This window comes from Anser anser, assembly GCF_964211835.1.
Source record: "Anser anser genome assembly, chromosome: Z".
In the NCBI taxonomy this organism is placed as follows: domain Eukaryota; kingdom Metazoa; phylum Chordata; class Aves; order Anseriformes; family Anatidae; genus Anser; species Anser anser.
The window spans coordinates 65,504,357-65,531,358 of record NC_139723.1 but is presented as its reverse complement, the minus strand read 5'-3'; the positions used below and the strand labels follow the sequence as shown (position 1 = coordinate 65,531,358).

General features: G+C 35.6%; 1 protein-coding gene across 5 annotated transcripts in view; it reads left to right on the top strand.

Annotated features, from left to right (window-relative positions):
- Nucleotides 1-27,002, top strand: part of CWC27 (CWC27 spliceosome associated cyclophilin) — a 130,397-nt gene that overhangs the window by 90,326 nt on the left and 13,069 nt on the right. For all 5 annotated transcript variants that reach the window (XR_014576941.1, XR_014576942.1, XM_083818293.1 and 2 more), the window contains exons 12-13: nucleotides 10,355-10,464; nucleotides 13,291-13,394. Coding sequence is in view for 3 of the 5 variants with exons in the window: in XM_083818293.1 (XP_083674419.1) it covers nucleotides 10,355-10,464; nucleotides 13,291-13,394 (214 nt within the window). In the remaining 2 variants the exon portion in view is untranslated. The remainder of the gene's footprint in view (nucleotides 1-10,354; nucleotides 10,465-13,290; nucleotides 13,395-27,002) is intronic.

Sequence of the window (27,002 nt, the reverse complement as noted above, 5' to 3'; positions counted from 1 at the left end):
GAAATGATCAGTTGTATAAATTCAAGATGTTAGGTAGCGCTTATGCAACTTAAAATCTAATACATATAGTGCCATGCTATTGAAAAAGACTCAAAAAAAGACATGTATAAAGTAGCATGTTGTATGCAAGGCAGACTCATTGTTCGATCTGAGCAGGTCTTCATCTCTAATATATTGCTCAGTTTTGGCCATTCCACTTGGAAAAAAAGATATTGAGACTTATTATAGGAACACAGAAGAGAGTAACATCAGTGACTGATGATCTGGAAAGCATAACATTTGAACATTGTAGGAAGAGTGGCTGTTTAGTTTAGAGCAGAGATGACTTTGTAAAGGAAGCCATATTAAATACCTTCAAGAATGTTAAAGGCTACCATGGAGAGGAAATTATTCTTTGTAATTTCTGTGGAGAAGACAAGAGATAATAAGTTTCAATTACAGCTAAAGGGATTTAGGTTAAATGTTAGGGAAAACTTCTATTGGACTAGATGACCTACAGAGTGGAACTCTGCAACAGAAGATTAGGCAAATACTTCTTAAGACTAGTTTAAAAAAGGTTGAGCCTCTCTTGTGGGTGGGATGGGCTTAGATGTTCTGTTTTTCTAGATTCTGTGAAGAACATCTTCTTAATAAATCAAAAGAAATATAAGATGTGACTTGGAAGAGGGTTTTGTGGGGGAGGAGAAGCTAAGCATCTTGCTAACAGTGATGGTAGTTAGGTGGAAGCACAACGGAAGGTATTGTGTTTACCATCACTGTTTAAATCAGGTAGTTAAACTCTTGGTTGTAGGTCTGCCAAAATTATTGAGTAAGTATTACTGTCCTTTGTTTTTTTGCTTTCTTTTCAAATAGCTTATACTGGTACTCCAGTGAGTTATTTTATCTACATCCTGAAACAAGCAGGTCAATATCCTAATGATGTTTCCTTTTTTGATGAAGTGTTACACAAAGAAATGTAATTCACCATATGATCAAAGGAAGTAAATATTTCTGATGGTAGAGAAACTGCTGTTACAAAATGCACACCAAAAAAGTAAATGAGACTCATTAGAGACTCGTAATGAGACTCAAACGAGACTGATCAAACATGCTTGATATGGTCTTGAAGAGGAGTTTAAAATGGCCAATTTTCACTTCCATAGTCTACCCACTGCTTTTTAAAAATCATTCTTTAGATGTTATTCACATGCCTATCAATTTGTTGTCACTTGAGTCATACAAAACTTATAATCTGTATGGAAAGAACAAGTACAGTTATGTGATATGTAAGTTTCTGGTAATAGATGAAAGATGTTGTGTACTTCAAGAGCAGCAGGGAAGAGTTGAAATTTTAATAGGAATATTAGCTAAAACGCAGATCTACATTAGTGTCTTTACCGCAGACCAGATGTGTGCTTTTGGATGTTGCCACAATGGAAGTTGTGTTCCAGGAGCACACCTGATGAGTTCCAACTGGTAGTCCAAAATGGAACAGTCCAAAGAGTATATATTGAGCTGATCAGGGCCTCAGCAAAACTGTTTGGTTCCTGTTTCACAGTGTTATTTGCTAAAATTGAAATAGCCAAGGTTTTTCTGTCTTTCATGAGTTTCATCATTACAAATACAGGTGGCCTGAAGACACAAAGTGATTCAGATCTACCTCTCTGAATTTTAAAAAATGTTTCAGTCTGCCTGAGTCTTTATGTAAAAGAAAACTTCTGTTTTCATCCTGGAGCTAAAAGCAGTTTTCTGAAGTTTTCCATTTTCACTCTAGCCAAATACTCACATTATCTCTAAAGTCTTTTAGAACATTTGAGTTCTAAAGCATCAGTTTTAAAGAAGATGCTGGTTAAAATTTTGAATTTATGTTAGAAATCTAAGTACGAGCCTGTGACTGCAAACCTAATGCTACTGTCTTGCAGTGATATTGTAATAGTAATTTAAGAAGTGTGATTTCATTGAGCAAAGACCTCTAAACTTGCTTAATTATATCAATTGTGGAAACAATTGGAGTTGTTTGTACGTTTTTATAATACTAGCATGATGTAATATCTTAAAATAAAACTTTGTTCTGTGTAACATCATCTCAATCGTAATTTATGGATGGTGTGTATTAAATTAAAACAGGGTTGAGTATTCACACTGGATCCTATGACTATGGGAAAACATTATTAGAAAACTGATTTGTTAATCATCAACAAACAAAAGTGAATGTCACTAACTAATAGATTTTAGTACAGGAAGTACTAGATTAGGGAAGGGGAAAAATATGTGAAAAATGTCACTGAAAATTGAGAGTCATATTGGAGTTTTAATATTTCTTTAAAGAAAAATAATTTTACAAGTTTAATAAATTGGGAGAACCATAGTGGTGTAAACCGTTTCAGGTTTATACTAGAAAAAAAAATGAACATGAATTTGTGTGTGATGCAGCTGTGATTGTGTACTTGTTGCTACAGAGGCATTAATTGTAAAAGCACAGTTATATTATTGCACTTGGTTCCAAGTATCGTACCACCAAAAAAATGTGGAGCAATTGGATACAAATGGAAAAAGAAAATAACAGAAGACAAGATTAATTCATTAGGAGAAATTCAAAGATGTATGGAGTTTAGGTAGGCTGTTGTGGAATCTTAAGTATTTACAATGGTAAATACAAGGAATTAAGAAAGATACTTTACTGTAAACAACCATTTACAACTTAAGGATAGCACAAAAGAATCTTGAAATACTTAGCTTGAATAAAATCTAAGAGCAGTAAAACACAGTGTAGTACCTGAGCAAATAATTTTACCCCCAAATTAAAAGCATTTATCTCAGTTCGCTTGGTGAATTTTTAATCAACCTGAGTTTTCATCAGCGAAGTAGAGCTCTCAAGAGCAAGATTATCTACCAAATGTGTAAAAGTTTACCTATTCTGCATTAGTTTACATACAGGAAATTGCATATATTTAAAACAGTCTACTGTCAAGCAGTGACTGAGCGAATGACTGGTCCTTTGGGGACCCAGGAGTTGGACTCGATCCTTGTGGGTCCCTTCCAACTTGGGATGTTCTATGATTCTGTGACCATAGCAAGAGATTTTTCCACTGTTTTTTCCCTGTCCTCTCGGGGGAGTGTGGAATGGAGAATGAGTTGTGACATGCTGGATCAGGTATGTCTATGCAGATGATGCAGACACTTAGACAGTGTCTGTCTATGTTCTGAGCTGGCTTCTTTAGGAAAAAAATGCTAGTTCAGAAGCTATGCAACTGCATTAATATGGTATTCTGCTTGATTAATAAACACTGCATCTCAGCCAAAATTTGCAAGCATAGGGGTAGAAATTAACTGAAGAGCACAGAATAGTATGAGAATGAGGCCTAGGTTGTACTGGACCTTTTGCAGGATTAAGGCTAAAACTGAGATTAAGGTACTGGCTAATGAATGGATGGTGAAAAGAGACATCTATTTTACATCCATCGGCAGATTAGTATTGGTATCACATCTTTAAATTGTTCTTTTTACATACTATGCCTACTTTTTTTTTTTTTCCAAATTCAGAGCATTAGATTAATTAAAGAGGATTGTGGGGTGAAAATTTAAGTGTTTACATTGTTTCAAGAGAATGGAGATTTAAAAAAAAAAAAAAAAACCTAATTCCCCCCTTATATGTTTGATTATAACCAGCCTTCCAGTCTTTGAATAAGATTGTTGACTATGCCAGACTGCTGTCAAGACCTTACTTTAAATAAGATGTTTTTCTTTTATGTGACATTTGCTGCATTGATGCCAGAAATTACATCAAACATTTTAATTTGAGTGCTGAATTACTTCAGCATTTTGAAGTACTTAATCAAGTATTTGAAAAAGATATACTTAAAAGTTTCATTGTGTAAACCTGTGAATATACTTGAAATTTGCTTTAGAGAAATACCATCTGTTTTTTAACCATATGTTGGTTTTAAATAGTTTTAAAGTAGTATTTTAATTTTTCTTATTAGAACATTTTTTGTAAACTGATAATCTTTAGATGAAAAAATTTAATTATCACACATAAGAAAACAAAAGTCACAGAATAATAACTTAACAACTAATATAAAAAACAACACTTAAGTGTAAGAATCCTACTGGGGCACAAAGTATTTTCTACTTTGGTTTTAATTGTAGTAAGAGAATTGAATGCTTGAAGTGTTTAGAAAACTCTACAAAGCTAGCAAGGATACCAGTTTGAGATTATGTTTTATTTCTGTTTTATTTTTAATGCTGGGTAATGTCAGTGGTACTTAAAGATTTGCTTAAGTCCTGTCAAGATGCTTTCTTGAAGTCTGAGACTTTAAGAGAGTCGTGCACCCTTGAAAACACTGTGAAAACTGCAAAATCCAAATTTTGTTGGTTTGGCAATTCTGTGGCATAAATGTGTTAGATATTAAGATTTCATGGTATATACTGTGTATCTGCAATATATCAAAGTGTACATCCTGAGTATGTCACTTTTGCAAACGTTTTTGTTTTCTTCCACTATTTCCATTTCTATTTTTTCTCATTTTATCTGTCCTAAAATAATACGCAGCATCCATATTCTGTCTCTTCTCTGCCAAAGTAAATGCTTTTCCCTCTTCTTTCTCTGCTTGCTAAAGAAAAGAGGACAAAAACCTCACTGTAAGCCAACTTTGACTTCAGTAGTAATCTTCAGTGGCTCTTCAGTATTTTAACAAGGCCAGAACTGTAATGACAATAACTGAATAACAGTTTAAGGTGTGAAGGAAATCACAAGTAAAATCAGACAGTTATTATCAGAAATATACTGGAGAGTATGTTATGAATTCTTTCAAGCATAATAATATTAATTCATATTGTATATTCCAGAATATTTATTTTTATGTTACTTTACAATAAATTAATGTTATTTTTTCATAGACACTATTTAATGCTGGAAGAAAAATTCTTCCTGGGTTCTGGAAGACGTGTATTATCTGTCTTAGGTCTTAATTATAAAAATGGGCTTTGTGTTCTTCATCCATCACTTCTGGTAGGAATTCCATTTGAATTCCTGAAATATTAAGGAATATCAGAATTATTTTTATTTTTATTGTAATTCATAAGGATTTTGTTTTGTAAGTCCTATTTTCTGGAAGAAAAAAAATCAAGATTTGAATCTCATTCATTATTTCAGAAGAATGCAGTGTAAGTTGACTTCTTCTGAAAAGCTGAAATTTCAGTGCTGTAAAACCAATGTGTTTTAGGCCTTGTATTTTAAGGCACAAAAACATTCAGTCATAACTTTCAGTTCAAACAAGGAATTGGCCAGGGTTTTTCAGTTTTCTCTTCTCCCATTTGGTATTTAGTCTAGCTATACCATGCATTTATTGTATTTCCATCCAATTGGTCTTCTAAAAAACAAAATGTTTTATCCAAGTTAAATGTGAATGCAGCTGAGATGCTGTCAGATGTTAACTGATTTGCCTCTGATTGCTTTGTGCACTCTCCTTGTTATCTTACCTTGGTTATGCATGAACTAATCATTCTAAATGTTATATGCAAGAGTTAATGGGATTAGTTTTGTCAGAAATGTTTTGTGATGTAAGATACTTATGCCTAGCTGTCTAAAAATCTTCATACTAGCTGTACCTTAACGAGGGAAAAATATCAAAACTCTTTCACTGGTTCTTGTCAGTATGGAAGGTGGGTTTTTTGTGTGTTGGTGTGCTGACATTAAACCTTAAGAAACAACATGCATTTTTCTCTGTCGCAATACATACCATTTCTTCCCTTCTGAAGATCAGTGTGTTTCTGGTAATACTTGCAGCAAACAAAACTGATTTTTATTCCAACAAATATTTTATGCATAGCTTCATTATCTCTCCCTTAATAAGGGAATAAAATTTCTGGGTCTTACATGAGTTCTGCCTCCTTTATTACAAGGACAGATGTTATTACAAGTTTTTTTTAACACTGATACAAATAACAAAATTGTAAAGAACCAAAGTTCATACTGTGGAAAATTGTATGCATACGGTCAGTAAAGGATTTGGCTGAAAAATACTGGTACCTTACCATGCACATCAGTGACTGTTGTGCATGTAAAGACAGTGTTATGCAGTGTAAAGACAGAATTTGAATCTTGGAAAGTGAGCATCAAGCTGAGAAACGAATGTCAGCATAAACAAGGATCGTGTTTTTCTGATCTACCACAGTTAGCAGGCCTAGAACAAATATTTACTGTTTTTTGTAAAGTGGAAGGTAAAATTCAGTTGCAGATTGTGAAATGGAGGTTTTCTGATGCAACTTCTGTTGAGTGTTTATTACACTATTTGATTTACCAGGTGCTGTAGGAATGAAGTTTACAACTTCTTTACCAAGCTTTGTCTTTTGCTCCACTTCCTGTTCTGAACTTAGAAGACTGGCATTCAGTTCAACACCCTTAGAACAAGTTCTTGGGTCTTTGTTATACTTTTGCTATTTTGTATTTAGAAACTGACATCATTTGAACTGTTCCTAATTTAAGTGTGATAAAAATAAACCCTTCTATATTTTTTTTTAAATCAATCTCGTTTCTGGTTTAAAAACTTATGAATCTCATCCTTAGTTTCAGGCTATCATTGGAAACCATGTCTCAAAAACAAACTTTTAGGTTAGATTACATCATCATGTTGGCATCTGTTATTCCTTAAAGGAATATTTCAGGATAGAAGAATCTATCTGAAAAAAATATAAATTACACAAATACTGAAGTTTATGTCACAGTAAGATGAAGGGTTTCTTGGTGGTAATTCAGGCTAGCTAAGGGACAGTAGCAATATACTTAGAAATTATATATTTTCACTATTATTATTATATATGTTATGTATTATATATGTAATTTAATTTATATTTAGAAATATACTTAAGAATGAAGTGTATTTTCAGTAAAGAAAGTGTTGTGGTTTTTTTTCTTTTTGTTTTCCCTAACCTTCCCTAGAATCATAGAATCATTAAGGTTGGAAAAGACCTTCAAGATCATCTGGTCCAACCATCCTACTACCAATGTCACCCACTAAACCATGTCACTACGCACCATGTCCAAACTTTCCTTAAGCACCCCCAGGGACGGTGACTCCACCACCTCCCTGGGCAACCTGTCCCAATGCCTGACTCCTCCTTCTGAGAAAAAACTTCGCCTAATTTCCAACCTAAACTTCCCCTGGAGCAACTTGAGGCCATTCCCCCTAGGCCTATCACTAGTTATCTGCAAGAAGAGGCCGACCCCCAGCTCCCCACACCTTCCTTTCAGGGAGTTGTAGAGAACAATAAGGTCTCCCCTGAGCCTCCTCTTCTCCAGACTAAACAACCCCACTTCCGTCAGCTGCTCCCCATAGGACTTGTGTTCCAGGCCCTTCACCAGCTTCGTAGCCCTTCTCTGGACACGCTCCAGGGCCTCGATGTCCTTCTTGTAGTGAGGGGCCCAAAGCTGAACACAGTACTCGAGGTGTGGCCTCACCAGAGCTGAGTACAGGGGGACAGTCACCTTCCTGGTCCTGCTGGCTACACTATGCCTGATACAAGCCAGGATGCCGTTGGCCTTCTTGGCCACCTGGGCACACTGCTGGCTCATGTTCAGGTGAGCTTCGATTAACACCCCCAGATCCTTTTCCTCTGCAGAGCTTTCCAGCCACTCTGCCCCAAGCCTGTAGCGCTGCATGGGGTTGTTGTGGCCAAAGTGCAGGACCCAGCACTTGGCCATGTTGAACCTCATCCCATTGGCTCTGCCCATCCACCCATCTTGTCCAGGTCCCTCTGCAGGGACTTTCTACCCTCCGGCAGAGCAACCTAATGATATAATATACACATAATTTTATTTAAACTAAGGAAAAAAATCTTTCTTTGCCTGATGCAATTTACACGTCCTGGTTTGGTGGCTGTAGGGCACATGTGCAAATTCTCTCTAATTTAAACTACTATTTTCTGCATCCTATACTACTTAAATAAGACATTTCTATGTTATTTCAGTGCAGCGCCTTCATGTCGTTGTTTCATTCCATTTTATCTGAATTAGATTCTGCTCTTAGATTAAGAAGTTTGGAGCTTAGATATATTAAAGCTGATGTAATGATCTTTATACTTTGGATCAACAAGCGGGTCCTAAGTTTACCACGCTTGATGTGAAGGTGTAGGCTATTTATAATGCTGTGGTTCCTCTTTTTTCAACTCAAATACGAAAGATTTGGAGTGGCTGTGGGATGCCGACTAGCAGAAATGAAATATTAGCCATGCAATCTGCTTTTGCATTTTGAAACAGTATTTTACGCTTTAAAAGGGTACTTTCAACCAACAGCTCTCTTCCAGACACTTTCTTTTCTTTGATAGTTACCTGAGTTTGTTCATGCAGACACAAAATATTTTTTTCAAAGAATCGCTCCTTATGAAAACCGAATATTTTGTTTATATTAACAAATAGTGTTTATGGTTTTGAGTTGTTGTAAAATGTGTTAAAAACCCATTGTCTTAACAGCTATTGAAAATCCTTCCTGTTATGTTACTTGCTTTTAACGTGGAGTAATAGGTTCTAAGGCCTCATGGAATAATGCAAGCATGTCTTTAAGTCTTTGTAACGAAAGGTACAGAAATATGATGCATACAAGTGCATAACAGTTTTGGTTGACTCACTCTGAAGTTAGTTCAGGTGGATCTCATTATCATTTGTCTGACTTGTGAAAAGGCTTTCCTAGGAGGCAGAGAAAATGAAGTTGAGGATTATAAAAATTATGACAGACAAAGACCCAAGAAACAGTAATCTTAAGAGAAAGCTTAAACTGAAATTTAAATTATTTGTGTTAACAGTAAGTTACAATCATATGAGGGTGATAAAAATACACAAACACACAACTTCAGGCCAATTTAAGCTATATGTATGTGAATTATATTTGAGGTCTACTAGATTAAACTAAAATCTTAGTCAAAAGATGTGTGACTAAGAATCGTAACTTTAATTTCAGCATATGTATACTAAAGTTTGGATCACAGCATTGTGATGTTGATGGCCAGTTTGAGACTGGTATTTTCAAGAACACTCTTCCCACATTTTTCACTTGTCATAACTGAACAATTATAATTACCATGGGGTAGACAGGATTCTTTTCAAAACACCCCTTTAGATAATGTCACCTGAAAGGTTGTTTTCTATAGGAAAGCTCATGGGTTTTTTAGGTATTTAGCTAATATTTTCACTAATAGTTAGTCTCAATTTATGTAGCGATATAGTATATATATACGTATATATAAGGTAGTATATTGTTTCTGCACAGTCAACAAGTTTGATTTGATACACACATTTATGCAAAAACTAGTGTTCACAAGGAGTTGGTCTTGAATTAAGAATATATTTTAGTAATTAGTAGAAAAGTCTGACACAAAGAGGGTAAAGATGAATCTGAGCCATTATGATTTGTAGTTTTATACTGTACTTTGTTATCCTCTTTAGTTCCTCCAATATTATGCTGCATGAGATTTTATAGCAGATTTTATTTCATTCATTCAGCTGTTTAACCATCCCCAAATGTCTGTGTATATGCATTTGTCTTATTTGGTCCTTATAGAAGATGACATTTCTTTCTTTCTCTTGCTTTTATCAGTAATTCTCTGTCTGCTCTTCATTATATCCAAGTTGTCAAGAGGAAAACGGGAAAAAAGCAGCTTTTTGTATATTTGTTTAAAATGTTTTGCCAGTTATTCTTCAAATACATGCATGCAACATATAAATTAGGATAACAAAGAAGTAAGAGATTCTATTTATAGGGATATGTAAACAAATATATTTGATATGTAGATACACCTACTACAAATTTATTTCCTCTTATCATGACATGCTGCATTTATGAACTTTATAGAAAACTTTAAAAGAAGTGAGAGGGAAATTTAGTTTGGAAACAGAAATCATCTCTGTGTAGCTGTCAGCTATCATCTAAAAATCAAGGGTTTGATTTATAGTTTTTTCAACCTACGAAACAGAAAAACTAGCAATTTTTCCATAGCTGTAGAACATTAATACAACATACCAGTTTGACTGCTCCATGAAAAGTGTTCAGAAATGACGGTAAACTTGTTAAAGGAATTTCAGCAAGTTCTTATTTCTCATCTTACCATCAGAGTATTTATTTCTGTTACCCTGCTTTCCCTGGCTCAGTGGTAAAATAAAATTGAAACAAAAATTTTTGGACTCATTGTCTGCCCAATACAGTGTTTTGTTTTTAATTTCAGCAAGTAGCAAATCATTCTATTTGCTGAGAAAGCAATACAGCTGAAACATTTTATGGAAGTGTTGTGCTTGGTATTTCAGAAGTCACAACTCTTCTCCAAAATGCTACTAAATTATAAACATAAATTTATTTTGTTTAATCAAATATGTTTTCTTATTCAGAAGAGGAACCTGCTCCAAATAGTGTTGTTGAAGAATACCTTCAGGAGAAGAGAAAATATGAAGACAAGCGGAAGCAGCAGCCAAAGAAAGGCGTTTCTCGTGAAGATCAGGTAATTGTTTGAAAAACTAGGGAAAAAGATTCCAGAAAGAGTTCTGAAAACTATTCTTTCTTCATTTGTGTAAAAATGAAGATTAAAAATCCCATATGTTTCTTTTTCTATAAAAAGAATCTTGCTATTCCCAAGCAAAAATAAGTATACCTGTATGAGTGTGTACTCTCTGATCACCTATAGATTACCCAGATACACTGATACATGAAGTTTCTATGTATTTTTGAAAGTATCATCAGTTTAGTTACTAAAATATTCCAGAAGGAAAAGCTACCCACACAGAGGTATCTTTGATGATGTTTACGTGAGTTTGCATTTCTCTACAATGCTTTCCTTGGCTCTGCAGCTTGCTGTAAGATAGCACTGGGACAGAAGTTTGCGTATTTGGCATCTCTCCAAAGTGCTGTTTTTACATTTGTGTGTGTTACATTTTTTACATGTGTGTTACATTTCAGATAATGTTTTAAAGAGATCAAATTCATCCATCTCATTGGGCATTTTGAAGTGAAAAAAAAAATTATTTTGCAGTCAAAATGTATGTAGACTTCAGTATGCAAATGTAAGCAAATTAAAGTTTGACATAAATATTTGTATTTTTTTTCTAAAAAGACAAGTTTGAAACCGTTAAATATGTGAAACTACCTGTGAAGTGGGAAATAACATTAATGTAAAATCTATGCGGTGCGTCAAATGCATGGGTCTTTTAAGTGCATGTCAATTCAGTTAACAAAGATGTTCTTATTCAAATGTTGAAGTCAGAGAGATTGGAAACTTGAGGCTTAAAAACTTCAAAGCAGCGGCTGGCAAATCTTTATACTTACAGCAAGCTGATTTAGCTCTAAACTAAGAACTTTATGGAAAATTTGTGCATTCAGAAGTCTGTTAACTCTGAATTAAAGAGTACTAAAGATTGGTTGGCAAAGTGGATCAAGGAATTTAAAACCACTTCTAGTGAATTTGTATCAGCCCTGTCCTGGACATCCTAGGGAAACAAGATAAGTTGACAGGAATACATATTTCAGTCATCTTAATTTTTATTTATGTAGCCTCATTAGAAACTATTCAACAATAATTAATCATCTGTTCAGCAAGGATTCATTGACTCTTCAACAATTAATAATCAAGTTCTTTGTATGCCATTTCATTTGTGGTGGGCCTCTTCTGGCCTTGCAAACCTCCTACCTGGTCCTACAGTACAGTTCTATCTTCTGTCCTCTGTACAAGAGTAGGAGAAGATAGGGAAAGTATGTGTCTCTAGAACACCAGACATTGCACATCCTGACCTTATAATTTTGCAAGGGTCAATTTATGAAGTTACATGATCCACCTTATGGCATCTAATCACTCACTGCAAAAATGCCTTCTAAGACACTGAAATTATTTTTATTCACAGGTCTGTTTACAAAAATGCTGGCACCAGAGTAAATTAGGCAAGACACAAGGAATGTGGTTTTGGTTGGTCACAATTTCTTGTAAAAAGGGTTAGTTTGTTTTCATCTGATGGCCTGAGCAGAGATTTGCTCTCTCAGATGTTGTAAGCGTTTGTCTGCAGTAACGTGTAAAACTGCAGAACTTGAATGATTCACAGACTCAAGTATTCTAGAAATTTTCCTTTCTGCCATCTTAAACAGAAGATTAAACAGAAAATAAAGAAAACAAATGCAAACAACAAAAAAAATCCAAAACCTGCCTTTGGCAGTGTTAAAATGTGTTTTTGAAAGAATTCAAAAGCCAGGAAACTCCTAAAGTTAAGATTGCTCCCAGAAGGAAATTTGATTCCAGTGAACACTTCTGGTATTTCCTATTTCTGTTTTCTATTCTTGTTTAGTTTTTATTCTTTTAAATTTGAAAAACTTGACCAAACAAAACTAAATAGCCATACAGAGGTGTTTTACAACATAGGTGGCCAACCTATCACCTACAGATCAAATGTAGTTTACCACATAAATTCAGTCAAGCACTTATTCCCTGACGCTTTCCTTTCCAGGAATGTCTCAAATATCAGCAAGAAATAAGCTGTGGGTTGTGCAAATTATTCTTATGGTCTGCCCTTTTTATGAAGAGCCCTGTGACTCCTCTACCATTGCAAAGCTTATGCATACAATTCTTGTGTAATCAACATCTCTCAAGTGATCAGAAACAAGACCTGTGATATGATCTTCAGATGTCACCTGAAAGCCAGTGACGTTTTGTAGCTGAAAGACTGGGCAATGTCAGCTGGAGAATAAAATACCAAATATAAATTAGTATGAGCTTAATGTATGTAGCATAAGGATCTGTATCTGTAGAAGAAGTTAAGGTGGTTCATTGTATTCAAGTCTAAAGCTTTTAATTTTTTAATGTCAGTACAAAATTAAAAAGATCAGCAATGTAAAAGTATGTAAGTATCAACCAAGCTAGGTCTTCAATACATAAGTCATCTGTAATTTATGCAATGTTTTGCTTTACTAGATTAAAATGGCAGGTTCAAACAGTAAAATTTGTTGTGAGTGGTCAGTATTGTTTAATCAGAGGTTTCTATTCTGTAAGTATAACCACAATTTTTTTTCCTTAAATGTGCATGTTTATTTCATTAGATGGCCAAACAAGTGCTCTCAAATATGTACCCCCAGCACTGCACACTCTCTCACCATTGGTGCTCTCATTTGTGGTGTCTCTGACTCTCTCGCTTGTCTCTGTCTGCAGTGTTTGTTTTTAGTTCATAGAACAGTTCTCTCTTCCATCTCATTGTACTGTGTCTCAAAATGATAATAGTTTGAAGATGTTTTATATACCTGTTATTTATAAATCTATGTAACTTCCTTAAAACCATGTATTTAATTTCAGACACTGGCACTATTGGACCGGTTCAAATCAAAGTTAACCCAGGCAATTGAAGAAACTCCTGAAAATGAGATTTCTGAACCTGAAGTAGATAATGATGAAGGCTGGTAAGTTTTATGGATTTGGATTTCTGTGTTTATTACTGGTCAGGTTCGAGTGAGGAATAATCACACACTTCATTTTTCAATTGTTTCACAAACCAGTCTCTTTTTTCGATTTAATGAATCCTTCTTTCATATCCCTCTTACTACCATTTTACTTTTTAGTGGCTCATTTAGTTACTTGTTTCTTTGCCTTATTTCTTCTTTATTACATCATTATGAGGAAAGAAGATAGCATGCTTTCTGTGCCAATTATCTCCAGCAGGAATAAGTTATGAAAGGAGTTAGCACCATCTCCCGCCTTCGAATTTACTCAGTTTATCACCTCTAGCTAAACTTCTCTATGTGTTTCTGAAACCCTACTGCACTGGGTTTACAATGGTCTTACTGTTAAGCCTAAATTTAAGGAGTAGCAGAAACACCAGATGTAAAAAGAGTTGATGCAGCAGGAGTCAGCTAAAACACTGTTTTAGTACTCTGGAAAACAATGCGGGACAGTAGGAAATGTTTTGCCTTGTATAGTCTTAAGTCCTACAAAAACTGTGGAGTGGTAAGTATTTTAAAGACTGATGGATAAGATAAAGACAGACTCACCTGAAATGGAGGGAGACCCCAACAAAGCAGGGTAGCACTGGAATTGATGAAGTGCTGCAGAAGTTGTGACCTCCACAGTCAAAGAAGCAACCTGTACCGTGTTTACTCATGTTAGTCTTTCATCCAAAGAACCCACATTAAGTAGAGAAGGGGAAAAATCCGTATGATTTAAATTGTGATCCTGCAATCTTAGGCAGCAAGCTGTTCAATGATAATAAAAAATGCTTTCATAAAATAGCTATAAAAAAGGGTTTTTTTAGAAAATGTTTTATACAAACTGGTCGTGTTTTTTATAAGACAGGCAATACAGTTGGTCTAATATAATATCTCTGCCTACATTTTCCTTAGTTGTACACATAAGCTATCACGGCTACAACAGAACTACCACTAAAATAGAAAATTGAACAACTATCCTGGCAAGTCTTTTAAAACACCCAGAATTTCTATATCTCAGATAACTTAAAATGAGTAAGTAAAAATACATCATATGTACCTTTATGATCTTCCTAAAGGCTCCGATCCTGGGAGTAGGAAACCAATCAGATACCTACCTCTTCCAAACCCCAAACTAGTACCAGTAACTAGAAAAAAAATTGAATTACAATAAGACAAACTAAGATGTACAAAGATGTTTTAAAGTACATTAGAAATCCTTTTTAAATAGGAACAAAATGACATAACTAGTTGTTGTTAAAGGACCCTATGTCTGTTTGAGGAGACTTAACGCAAAACAGAAAGATAAACATGCTAAATGAAGTGCTTTTTAAGCATTGGGAGGAAATGCAGACTGTCTAAATAAGTTAGATTTACTGCCATTCTGAGAATGAAAAAGATGTGCATACTGATCTGAGAAAAGACAACTTAAAAAATAGTGGGAGGGAATATAATGTGTGGGAGGCAAAACGTTTTTGTTTTTGTTTTTTTTAATTTTATTTCATTTTTTTTGTTCCACGTGTTAATAAATGAAAAGAAATTCTTCATTTGGACGTTACAGGTCAAATTACAATAACCTGTAATATAAAAATGGTAATTTTTATACATTAAATAAGAAAATCTTAGACTATTTGTTTGAAGATAGATTCCAAAGAAATTTAACAGAAAAAAAAAAAGACGGTAGATAAGAAAAAGCTGAATTGCAAATTATGAGGCCTAAATGGTCTCATAATGGATGATACTAAAATTTTAGATTACTCAGCTCACTTCTCCATTTTTATTTCTATCATATGAATGAATCATTGCTTATTTTTAATTTAGTAAGATAAAGCTACACAGATTCTGCAGCTTTACAGTCACACCTTCTTGCTTTTCACTGAGTAGAGCTGAGACCTCACCAGGGAAATACTAGGATTTTTTTTTTTTTTCAGAAAACTTCAGACATTTACTAGCAGAAACACTAAAACTAGTAGTACAGCACTTAGCATAGAATTCTTGCAGTCATAAAACAACATATTTACATATGTAGTGCATAATGAGTGCAATATTATCTTGATATTTTTCTCAATGAAATTTCATTTGAGTTACTGCATACGTTATTAAAAATCCTGTAATTCTTTCAATGCAAAAGCTATTAAAACATCACCAGCAATCTTTTTGCTTTTTATTTCATTGATGATATTCTTTGCTTAAATTCTTTTTTTTTTCACAGAAGAACTGAGAATTTCTCTTAGCTTTAGAATCTAAACAAAATTACTGAATATGGTAGTTTAAAAATTCAGACTCTTTTTCTTAAGTTTTCATTCTACTTTTAATGTTAACTCTGTTGTCTGGAATGAAAAGAAGAAAAACAGCCTTGCTTTATTTGCTTTTATTCATTGGCAATTTTAACAGGTAAAACAGAAAAAAAAAATTGCTTTGGTTTCTTGTTTTTGAAAACAGAGAAATTAATTTCTTAAATCTTGCCCCTTTCAGGATAAGTCTCATTACCACTTGTTGTTACTTTAAGTTTCTCTTGTCACCATCTATTTGGTAAATTCTTTAAATTACATAATCTTCCTTCATTATGTCTTTTCTATCTTGGGCATTATGCAGCTCTTTGAGGATGAGGTATAACATATGGCATAAATTTTTTGTCCCTTGGATTTCAGGATTTCACTAATACTTTGAGATCCTTCAGACGTACCAATGTGCTTTTAAATTCTGCAGAAAGTATGCAGCCTTTCCTTTACCTCTGAACACCTGAACGACTGATCTTTCTTTTCACAGTAATATAACCAGTCTGTTAAGGACTTGCAAAGTCTAATCTTCATCGTTTGTGTTCCCTTCTGAGTAACTACTGACATCTAATTGGTGATAATGCTTCTCCCTGTTGGCAACTTAAACTGAAGGAAGAAGATTGTTGTAATTTCAGATTATGAAATAGTGTGGCTTTTTTGTTCAGAAAACAACATTGCATTCAAAATGGCACTAAAATGAAGATTTAGAATAATATCATGCTAAGCAATAGACTAATAATTAACATTATATTATTAGTTTTGCAGTTCAGTAAATGTACATGTTAACATCGTAGACTGGAGTCTTGCTCCATTTTCAATGAATTTACTTCGAAGCTAAATAAGTTGTAAAATATTTTTATTACGCAAATTGGCTAGATCCACATACAACATTAGCAAAGCAATGAAGTCTTCTAAAAGGTATTCATGACTGTTAGAATGGCTTGGAGAGCTGAATTTCATATTTTGGGATAAAGACTTAATGTTTTCATTTCTTCATCGGATTGGATGAGTTGAGATAAGTATAGTGACTTGACATTAAAAAAATTATCTTTCTTAATTTCAATCTACTCCTCCAAACATGATAATTCTACTCAAAAACAATAATAGTACTCTATAAGATTTATAGTAAATATAATTAGCGTATGTCATACACATATATGATATGCACAAATTATGTGATTCCTGCAGGCTATTTTGTAGATCATGGCTGCTCTTTTTATGGGAAGTGAAAGCCAGCCACTATGCTTTGCTCTACTGTCAGGGTGTGTTATCTGAGGTAGAATGATTGCCTCTAAGACATTTTTATGTGTCCACAGGAGTGGCCACACATTGAGGTATAATTTTCATTTTCTGTCAAGATAGAAACTATTACCAATTTGTTATGTTTTCTTTTATTTGGCAAACTTTTCTCTGCATATTTGGCTGAGCTGCTGTATTGGCATGAAGCATAGCAGACGTTTGGGTACTTTTCAGCAGCATTCTACTTTTTATGCAGGAAAAAAAGAAGAAAGAAATATGACTCTATTGTAAACAGTGTGTATGGTGTTTGATAATTATTACCAGATTTTACTGTCTAACAAGGCATCTGAGGAAGTGTAGTGAAGAGATCTGAAGAGAAATGAATAATATAAGTTTTAACATGAAATAGCAGGATCTTTGCTGGGATTGCAAACTCTGATGCTAAGTGAGAATGATTATATGTACATGTCTGCAGCAATCAAAACTTAATTTCCCCTGCAGAAATCAAAAATAAATAAATAAACATGTTCTGTACTGCCAGAAAGGGTGCTTGTAACAATAAAAGGATCTCCAAAGAAGTAGACAAATGCATTTTTGTGGCACCTAGGTACATCAGGAGAATATGCCTGATCATCCTGGTGCACACATACTTGTCCTTATGGCTCCATATCAAGAACTATTGCTTATGCTTTTTTTAAGATTTGCCAGACTACTTTAGTACTGTTTCATCATTATTTGCTATTTATGTACTCATAGTCCATCTAAGAAAGTATCAGACGTAGGACTTCATCCTTTACTTTCACAAAGGTTGTGCAGAGTGCAGCAGAGGTAGATTTGACAGAACATAGTTACTCATTCTGAGCTGAAAGTCTTACCCAGGGCTTCACATGACAGACTTCTCGCCAGAATTTAGTGAGGTGTCCTCTGCTTGGAGACTGAGAACTAAATGTGTGATGGCAGAAGACCCATCTGGAAGTACTATCTACGTGGTACTTCCACTCTGGATTACTGGATATGCCTGAATTTGAAAGTGAAAACCCTGCACGGGTTACACTTCATACAGAACACTGCTACTCATCTTCTTTAGGATTTGGACTTCTATATACATTTTGTTGCATACATGTGGCACCTAGTCAGGTTGTAGTGCCACTTTGGGACCATGATTGTAACATCAAATAGTTACACCTTTAGTAAAAATCAAGTGTCAGTCCAAAAAATATTATGGCAACTATATATAATGAAATTGATGATGCAGATCCTGTGAACATGACATAAAATATCTTCAATAGAGATAATCCAGCTATGAGGATAAAAAAGTCAGATGCAGACAAGTATATTCAAAGATTGACTGCTTTAGTCAATTTAGACAAAATCTTCCTGTTTAGATAGGATAAAAATGATATTTACAACTCTGAATTACTTTCCTATTAAATAATTCTCCACTTAAAAATACATATAGTAACCATATCCCAATCCAGCTATGCACCCAGGAAGAAATACTAGAAAGTTTGTAATGCTGTCTATGTATTCTTATAATTGCCACTAATTTATGGAAAAGGAACACAGATACTGCACTGACAGTGATACATAATCTCCCTGACAGAAAGGTAGCTGATCTGGGGCTATTGTACTTTCAGCTCTAGGGTTGTTTTAGGATTCTATCTTGTCATTCCTGTTATGAAATGTACAAGTCAATTTAATGATGGTTCACTCTACTTTGTTATCTGTTTCCAGGAAGGGTAGGATTAGATCTTCTGCTGCTAAGAAGTGAAACATTTTCCCAGATAACTCATCCTTCTAAGAAATGTCTGTTTATTCTTGTTATCAAAAATATTGCTGTTCAGTTGGTAAGAGTTTTCATTTCTGAAGCCACCAAGAATACTGATTAATCATAGAGTTAACATAAGAAAAGGGCCAGAAGGGGACCTCCAAACGTAATATAATTACACCGTTTCCATAACCCAACGGCCAATGTATCTGCAGTGCACTTTTCTTACTATTAGTCACATTTATTCACTGGAAGTCCAATGACAGAGATTCCCCAGGCAATCTCTTGTAGTGTTTAAATGTTCCTCTTGGTATAGAATATTTGTATGTAATCCATTCTTCCCTGTGATACGAGTGGATTCTAGAAAACTGTTCACTGTCTCTTTTTCAAGATGCTTTTTAGCACACTTGAAAATAATCACAAGCTCATCTCTTTCAGTTGGACAAAGAAGAAAACATTTTAGTCTTTCTGCAGAGATTATTCTTTCTCAATTTGTGATCATTCTTCCTGAGTGGGTCACCTCTCTTTCAAAGCACAAAATTCAAGACTAGATACAAGTCTTTGTCAGTGTTGAGTGAAAAGATCAATTTATTTGTCATTGTTTCTTTTATGCCTGCTTTCTAATCCATTCCAAGCCACAGATCTTTTTCTGCTGAATGGTTGCCTAATCTGTCTCTGTCCTGTACCCATACTATTAATTGTCCTTACTGAAATTCAGCCATTGCACTTTCTGAATTTTATCCTATTTTTCATACTTCATAACTAGTTTGCCAAAATCACGTAAATTCTAAATACTCCAATAAACTTTAATAGAATCATAGAATCATTAAGGTTGGAAAAGACATTCAGGGTCATCTGGTCCAACCATCCCCCTGCCACCAATATCACCTACTAAACATGTCCCTAAGCGCCAGGTCCAACCTTGCCTTGAACACCCCCAGGGACGGTGACTCCACCACCACCCTGGGCAACCCGTCCCAATGCCTGACTGCTCTTTCTGAGAAGAAACTTCTCCGAATTTCCAACCTGAACCTCCCCTGGAGCAACTTGAGGCCATTCCCTCTAGGCCTATCACTAGTTATCTGCAAGAAGAGGCCAACCCCCAGCTCCCCACACCTTCCTTTCAGGGAGTTGTAGAGAGCAATAAGGTCTCCCCTGAGCCTCCTCTTCTCCAGACTAAACAACCCCAGTGCCCTCAGCCGCTCCCCATAGGACTTGTGTTCCAGGCCCTTCACCAGCTTCGTAGCCCTTCTTTGGACATGCTCCAGGGCCTCAAAGTCCTTCTTGTAGTGAGGGGCCCAAAACTGAACGCAGTACTCAAGGTGCAGCCTCACCAGAGCTGAGTACAGGGGGACAGTCACCTCCTGGTCCTGCTGGCTACACTATTCCTGATACAAGCCAGGATGCCTTTGGCCTTCTTGGCCACCTGGGCACACTGCTGGCTCATGTTCAGGCAACCAGATCCCTTTCCTCTGCAGAGCTTTCCAGCCACTCTGCCCCACGCCTGTAGCACTGCATGGGGTTGTTGTGACCAAAGTGTAGTACTAGGCACTTAGCCGTGTTGAACCTCATCCCATTGGCTTCTGCCCATCGAGGCCCTTCTTCAAGACCCTTCTTTCAAGACCCTTCTTCACAAAACTTCATATTGCACATGCATTCTATAAACACATTGTTCTCTGTTAAAGTCATAAATAGGAGTGAAGTAAACAACCCCACCAAATTTATTATTTCATGCTTGACACTAACAGTGGCCATCTACTTCTAAACATAGGGCTCTGTACCTGATTTTCCACCAGCTTTATATCCTTATGAAATAGTTGTTTGTTTGTTTTTGTGGTTTTTGTTTTTGTTTGTTTGTTTGTTTTAATCTACACTTTTCCAGATGGAATACCAATGCTTGTGGAAGTTATAAGTTCTCTGCTACAGAAATTCACTTGTAATATACCTAACCAAAATTCTGGACTATCTTCCACTGTTCTCACTCTGATCTTTGAAAACCAGTGTAGAATTCCTGAAACTGCTAGATTTATTGACAACCTTACATATATTTCTGTTCTCATGAGAGTTTAACAGTCCTGACAATTTCTGAGTTGGTAGAACTTTCTGTAGAAAACAACCCACCATTTTCTCTCTTTAATGTTCACCTGATTGCCACATGGGCTTACCATGTATCTGTGAAGGTTAGCAACTGTTTGTGCATTCTCACAAATAAAATGTATGAGAAGTTTTGTGAACAAGCTCCTGTAGCATTCTTGAATATAAAGCTTAGTTGTTAAGATCAAATAACGTAAAACTCACAAGGAACAGCACTCCATACAACCCAAAAATATATATTTATATATATCATACACTAAACCAATCAAGAATTTAGAATATTATATTTCCTGGGTGAAATCTAAGGTGTTAGATGTGAACTTGATCTTTCAAAGAAAGAGATCAGCTTTTTTCTTCCACATGGAACACTGTTATAGCTGTAACTGTAAGAAACGAATGTAAATGAGGCAGTCACTTAAGTATTTTGGGGATGAAGTCTAGGCTCTGAAATTTACTCTTTTCTTTTGATATGAAATAACTAAATAATAACTAAATAAATCTTTTCAGATATACTGTGGGACAAGAAAGAATAAACAAGGTGGGAATTTGGAAAAAATGATGTTTTTTCACGTTTTCTCAGTTTAAAATTACTTTATGCTTAGTTACCTTTGTTGAGTCTGAACTTAGTGAAGAACTTAGATCAAATGAAGTTCACTTGATCATTAATAATTTGATCTTTATTCTGAATGTTACTTAATTTAAGAGATAGGAAAAAAAAGGAATATTTTTAAATCAAAGTAAGCAAGTTAATGCTTGAAAATACTTTTTCAAGTTACAGTGAAAAGGATATGAAAATTATGTGAGTAAAGGTCTTGCATTTCAAACAAGGCATTCAATATCTTGCCTTATAGATAGTGTTTCATATGCAGGTTGTTTAAATACTGAGGCTGGATTGGCTGTTGTTAGTTATTTGTGACAAACCTCATTTAAGATAGTAAAGACTAAAAATGAATTTAATGGAACTGTTCACTTAAACAGACTGTTTAAAATCTTGTGGCTCTTAGAGGGCTTTTAAAGATACCTCCTTGGTCACAAAATGCTATTTTGATTTGCACAGTGCAAATCAGATGATCATAAATCTGATCACCTGATTATAGCCAAGAATAAAGGGCAGGAGTCTGTTTAATTGTTTTTATTACTGCTTCTTTGGACAAAAATCTCAGTGAACTCAGTGAAGGTCAGTGCTAACCATTTAAAGTGCAGCCTGGTTCATACACATCAAATACTATAACCTTTTCCCAGTTCTGAATTTTACAAAACTACTCCTGATGCCAGTTAAATGTTTTAACATTGGGTGCTAATGCTAAGCTCTTTCTGCCAGGACATTCACTGCAATTTGACTGCAAAATTTTTTACCCGGTTTGTACAGAAACTTTTTTTTTTTTTTTTTTACAGAAACTGTTTTACTCCAGAACAAACAAACAAAACCTGTACGTTCAGTAAAGGCATTCTCTATCCAGAATCAGTAGTTATGTCCTTTACTTCAGAAATGTTTTCATTTGTAGTACAAGGAAAAATTCTCTCAGAATATTTAACATTGGTGTCAAGGAGAAATCTGTTGCAATCAGGAGTAGGAATACAGTATTCCATTTCTTTCATACTCTTCCAGTAAAAGGTTTTGTATCTGAGAGAGATTTGTGTCTTAAAAAAAAAAAAAAAGTATCAAGACACCACCTCTAATGTCTGCTCTAGAGAGTAGGCTAGAATTGGTTTGGTTTGGTTTTCTTTTTTCGTTGAAATAGGAATTTCAGAATCAGGAAAATGTTGAAGCCAGTCAGACTGTTTTTATATTACAAAATTTCATTTGTATTAAGAACTAAATCAATGATGCACACTGTTAATATCTACTCCACATAAATCTGTTAATGTCTTCCACATTTTATTTCCAGTACTTCTTATTTTATACATCTGCTATTAAACTTTGCATTGTGAAATCCTTCTGGATAAACACCTAAAAAAATGGTTATATTTCTTTCATAAACCTAACCTTTTTATATGTGTTTTCTAGAATGCTCTCTTTCTTTGCCATAATACCTTACAGATGATTATGAAATATGGCTTCCTCAAGATTAGCACCAGTCTCTGCAGATTCAGCTGCAGAAGCTTAACTGTGACAAACACAGTAAGCTCCTGAAAACTAAGCAGCAGTCTTTTTCACATGCCGATGCTAGCTTGGGGAACGAAAGAAAAAGTGCTGCTGTAATTTATGCCAGTGAGGCACAAAGATGGATTAAAGCCATGTTAGCTCCCCTCCTCCCATCCAGATTTGAGCCAACGTTCCTCCACTAGTCTGGAAAAACTGGCTTTATGTTAGGGCTCTCCTGCTAAGGCCATTGATTTACTCAACTACATTTAAGAAAAAAAAAAAAAAAGTTGACAAAATACTTACTTGCTTGTTACAAAGAATAAGTGCATGCCAGAGGTCTGTATTAGAAACACATTGGAAAGAGGGGTTTCTTTTCTGTTTAGCAAAAAGGTTAGTGTTTGTTTGGGGTTTAGCATTGTCAGTAACTTTTAAAGGGGAAAAGAAAAAAAAAATCCTCCTGCTCTAAATCGTTTTTCTCCAATTTTCTCTCCACCTTCTTCACCCCTCTACTGCTAGAATGTGGTCAAACCTTGGTATGTAAATGCTAGCTGCTAGCCCACTGCTGAACAGTCAGTAATTTTGTATTAACAAATTGTTCTTCTGCTGAAGTTATATATTTATTGCTTCTAGCTGTTTAGCATGCCTGAGAAACACAGGGCCTTTGGGGTGGGTTTTTTGTTTGTTTATTTTTTGTTAATTCCTTCATGTCTTAAGTTTATTTGGACTAGGCATCTGGGCCTGGAATCGACTACTGTTTGACTTAAATTCAGAGATGATCCATGCTTTACTCAAGGGATATCTAGTATTTCATTTACTGTCTGGAAACCTTACATTTTATTTATTGCCAGCAAACTTAGTGAAGAATGAAGAAATAATCTTCTAACTCTTTAATAGCCTAGCTTAAGCTTCCTGATTATTTACACACCTTTATAAGCACCCCAACTTCATCTCATTCAATGACATGATTAAATCGTGTGGATTTGGACATATTCAGAATGGGAAGAGGGAAGGACAAAAGAGAAGGGAGGGCATCCAGAAAATGTTGAATGTTAAGTTATGAAAATCAGAATATTCTTATGTTAGATACACTCTTCTCTCTTTCCGCTCCCTCCTACTTTGTGCTCTGGTGATACAAGCCTGTTTGTGTTAACCTGGTGAGGCAATTTGCCGACTTCTAGAGTATCAGATGCTGTACAAGCTACTGCCAGAGACAGGATGCTAGACTGGATGGATCATTGGTCAGTTCCGGTACGGCGGTTCCCATGTCCTTATAGTAAAAGCTGTGTAAAGTTTTTCTGTGCTGGTACACTGTCTGGAACAACATCTGGAATTTACATTACTGTCTCCCATACCAACCTACTCTACCAGGAGCAGTTGTCTATTTAAAAGCACCCAGCTTCTTTAATCAAACTACTTAATATTTTTGTGAAGGGGATAAAGATGTACTGTAAATATTCTATATAGGAATTGTTACCAAATAGATACTAAATAATAACTGGATAATTGATTTTTTTAAATTTTTTTTTAGAAAAAATGCTTACAATCAGAAGTCAGCATGGTTTTACGTATTTCTAATTATTTCTAACCATGAGAAAGCCAATCCAATTTTCCCCCAGTGATTTTATTATCTTTTGAATTGGATTATCTTTTTTGTAGTTACGTTGATTTTCCCTTAGAAGGTTACTTACAATTAAATCTTCTTTCAAGAGAAAAAAAAATGCTTAGCAACATCCTGAACAATAGAAAAGGATGCTCCATTACATTAGTCTTTATCAAGAATTGCTTACTTTGTTGGTAGCTTTGCAAATACTGAAGGGTTGGGTATTTTTATTTTAACTTGGATATCTCACACTTAGTGAAACTACTGCTTTTTTATTATTTTCACAGTGAATGTTTTGGGCAAAAATGAGGATGTAGCATTTGAATAGTATCTCAAGAAAATGGTATGTTAGAAATATCTGCAAAAGTTCCATTTCATTTTATGTGGTAGGCCTAACAGAAGAGTACAGTCTGACTTTGTAGAATGTTTATTTATTTATAATATTTATAAATTATATTTTTATCAGTTTTGCTTGCTTAGAATTGAGGAGATTGTGCAATAACAGCACTAGTATGTCACCTCCATTGTTAACATCTGAGTGCTGAAATACTGGAGGCAAGCAGTACTCCATTGATACAAAAGTTAGAAAATACTCCTTTTAGGTCTTTCAGAAATGACATTTAGCTCAAAATAGTGCTTGGAGGGTGGGAGTTATGAGTGGTATTTATAACGGTGGTGAAAAAGGAGTATTGTATTGATCTTAAATTTCAGTCTAAATTCAATCTGATTTCAGTTTAAAATCTGTGAAGTTATATATGAATATCAATACCATATCTGTGAATGGTAGGTTAGTGCTTAGTGGTGCGAAGTCTACTTGGAGGCCAGTAGCTAGCGGTGTCCCCCAGGGACCAGTACTGGGTCCAGTGTTGTTCAACTTATTCCTCAATGACCTGGATGATGGAGCAGAGTGCACCCTCAGCAAGTTTACTGACAAAACAAAGCTGGGAGGAGTGGCTGATACCCCAGAGGGCTGTGCTGCCATTCAGAGGGACCTCGACAGGCTGGAGGGTAGGACAAAGAGGAACCTCATGAAGTTCAACAAGGGCAAGTGCAGGATCCTGCACCTAGGGAGGAATAACCCCAAGCACCAGTACAGGCTGGGGCTGACCTGCTGGAGAGCAGCTCTGCAGAGAGAGACCTGGGAGTTCTGGTGGGCAGCAGGCTGACCGTGAGCCAGCGATGTGCCCTTGTGGCCAAGAAGGCCAACAGTATCCTGGGCTGCATTCGGAAGAGTGTTGCCAGCAGGTCAAGGGAGGTGATCCTCCCCCTCTACTCAGTCCTGGTGAGGCCCCACCTGGAGTGCTGTGTCCAGTTCTGGGCTCCCCGGCACAAGAGGGACATGGAGCTACTGGAGTGAGTCCAGAGGAGGGCTACGAAGATGATGAGAAGACTGGAGCACCTGTCGTACAAGGACAGGCTGAGAGAGCTGGGCCTGTTTAGCCTAGAAAAGAGAAGACTGAGGGGAGACTTCATGAATGTGTGTAAATATCTGAGGGGAGGGTGTTGAGAGGATGGAGCCAGTCTCTTTTCAGTTGTGCCTAGCGGCAGGAAGGGAGGCAATGGGCACAAACTGAAGCACAGGAGGTTCTGGCTGAGTATGAGAGGGCACTTCTGTGCTGTGAGGGTGACAGAGCACTGGCACAGGTTGCCCAGAGAGGCTGTGGAGTCTCCTTCTCTGGAGATATTCAAAACCCACCTGAATGTCATCCTGCACAACATGCTCTAGGTGATCCTGCTTGGTAGTGGGGTTGGACTAGATGATCTTCAGAGGTCCCTTCCAACCTTGGCCATTCTGTGATTCTGTATATACATGGTATATATATACCATATATGTATATTTGGAATGGTATAGATATATGTATATGGTATATATATATATATACCATATATGTGTTATATATGAATATCTATACCATATTCATAGAATCACCTAGGTTGAAAAAGACTTCTAAGATTACCAAGTCCAGCTGTTAACCTAGCACTGCCAAGTTTACCACTAAAGCATGTCCCTATAACATTAGTTCAAAAACTAATAGAAATTGATTGAAACAATCTTATCTTGATATATAATTAAATACTTGTGAAATCAACTTAAATATAGCAAATATCTTTATTTACAGCAATATTTTTCTCAATGCTTTTCTAATGATTTTTTAATCATTTTTTTATATTAGTATCTTCAGTAGAATAACCAATTGTGTGAATCTGGATAGATCTGACTAACAAATCTTGCTAGAGAAACAAGAGTTGAGAAACGGAAGATTTTATGAAGGCACAAAAAGCTTGAGGGACACATCGTCTGATTTTTGGGTAGTCTTTTGGGGACCCAGAAGTTGCACTCAATGATCCTTGTGGGTCCCTTCCTACTTGGATATTCTATGATTCTATGACAAGTGATCTGATTATTTGGGAAAAGAAATGGGCAGAGAGGAACAGAGGAACGTGGAATTATGGAAACAAGCAGTGACACAAGAAGTCAAATCTGTTAGTGGTGACAATCACAGCAGAATCCTGGTGACCA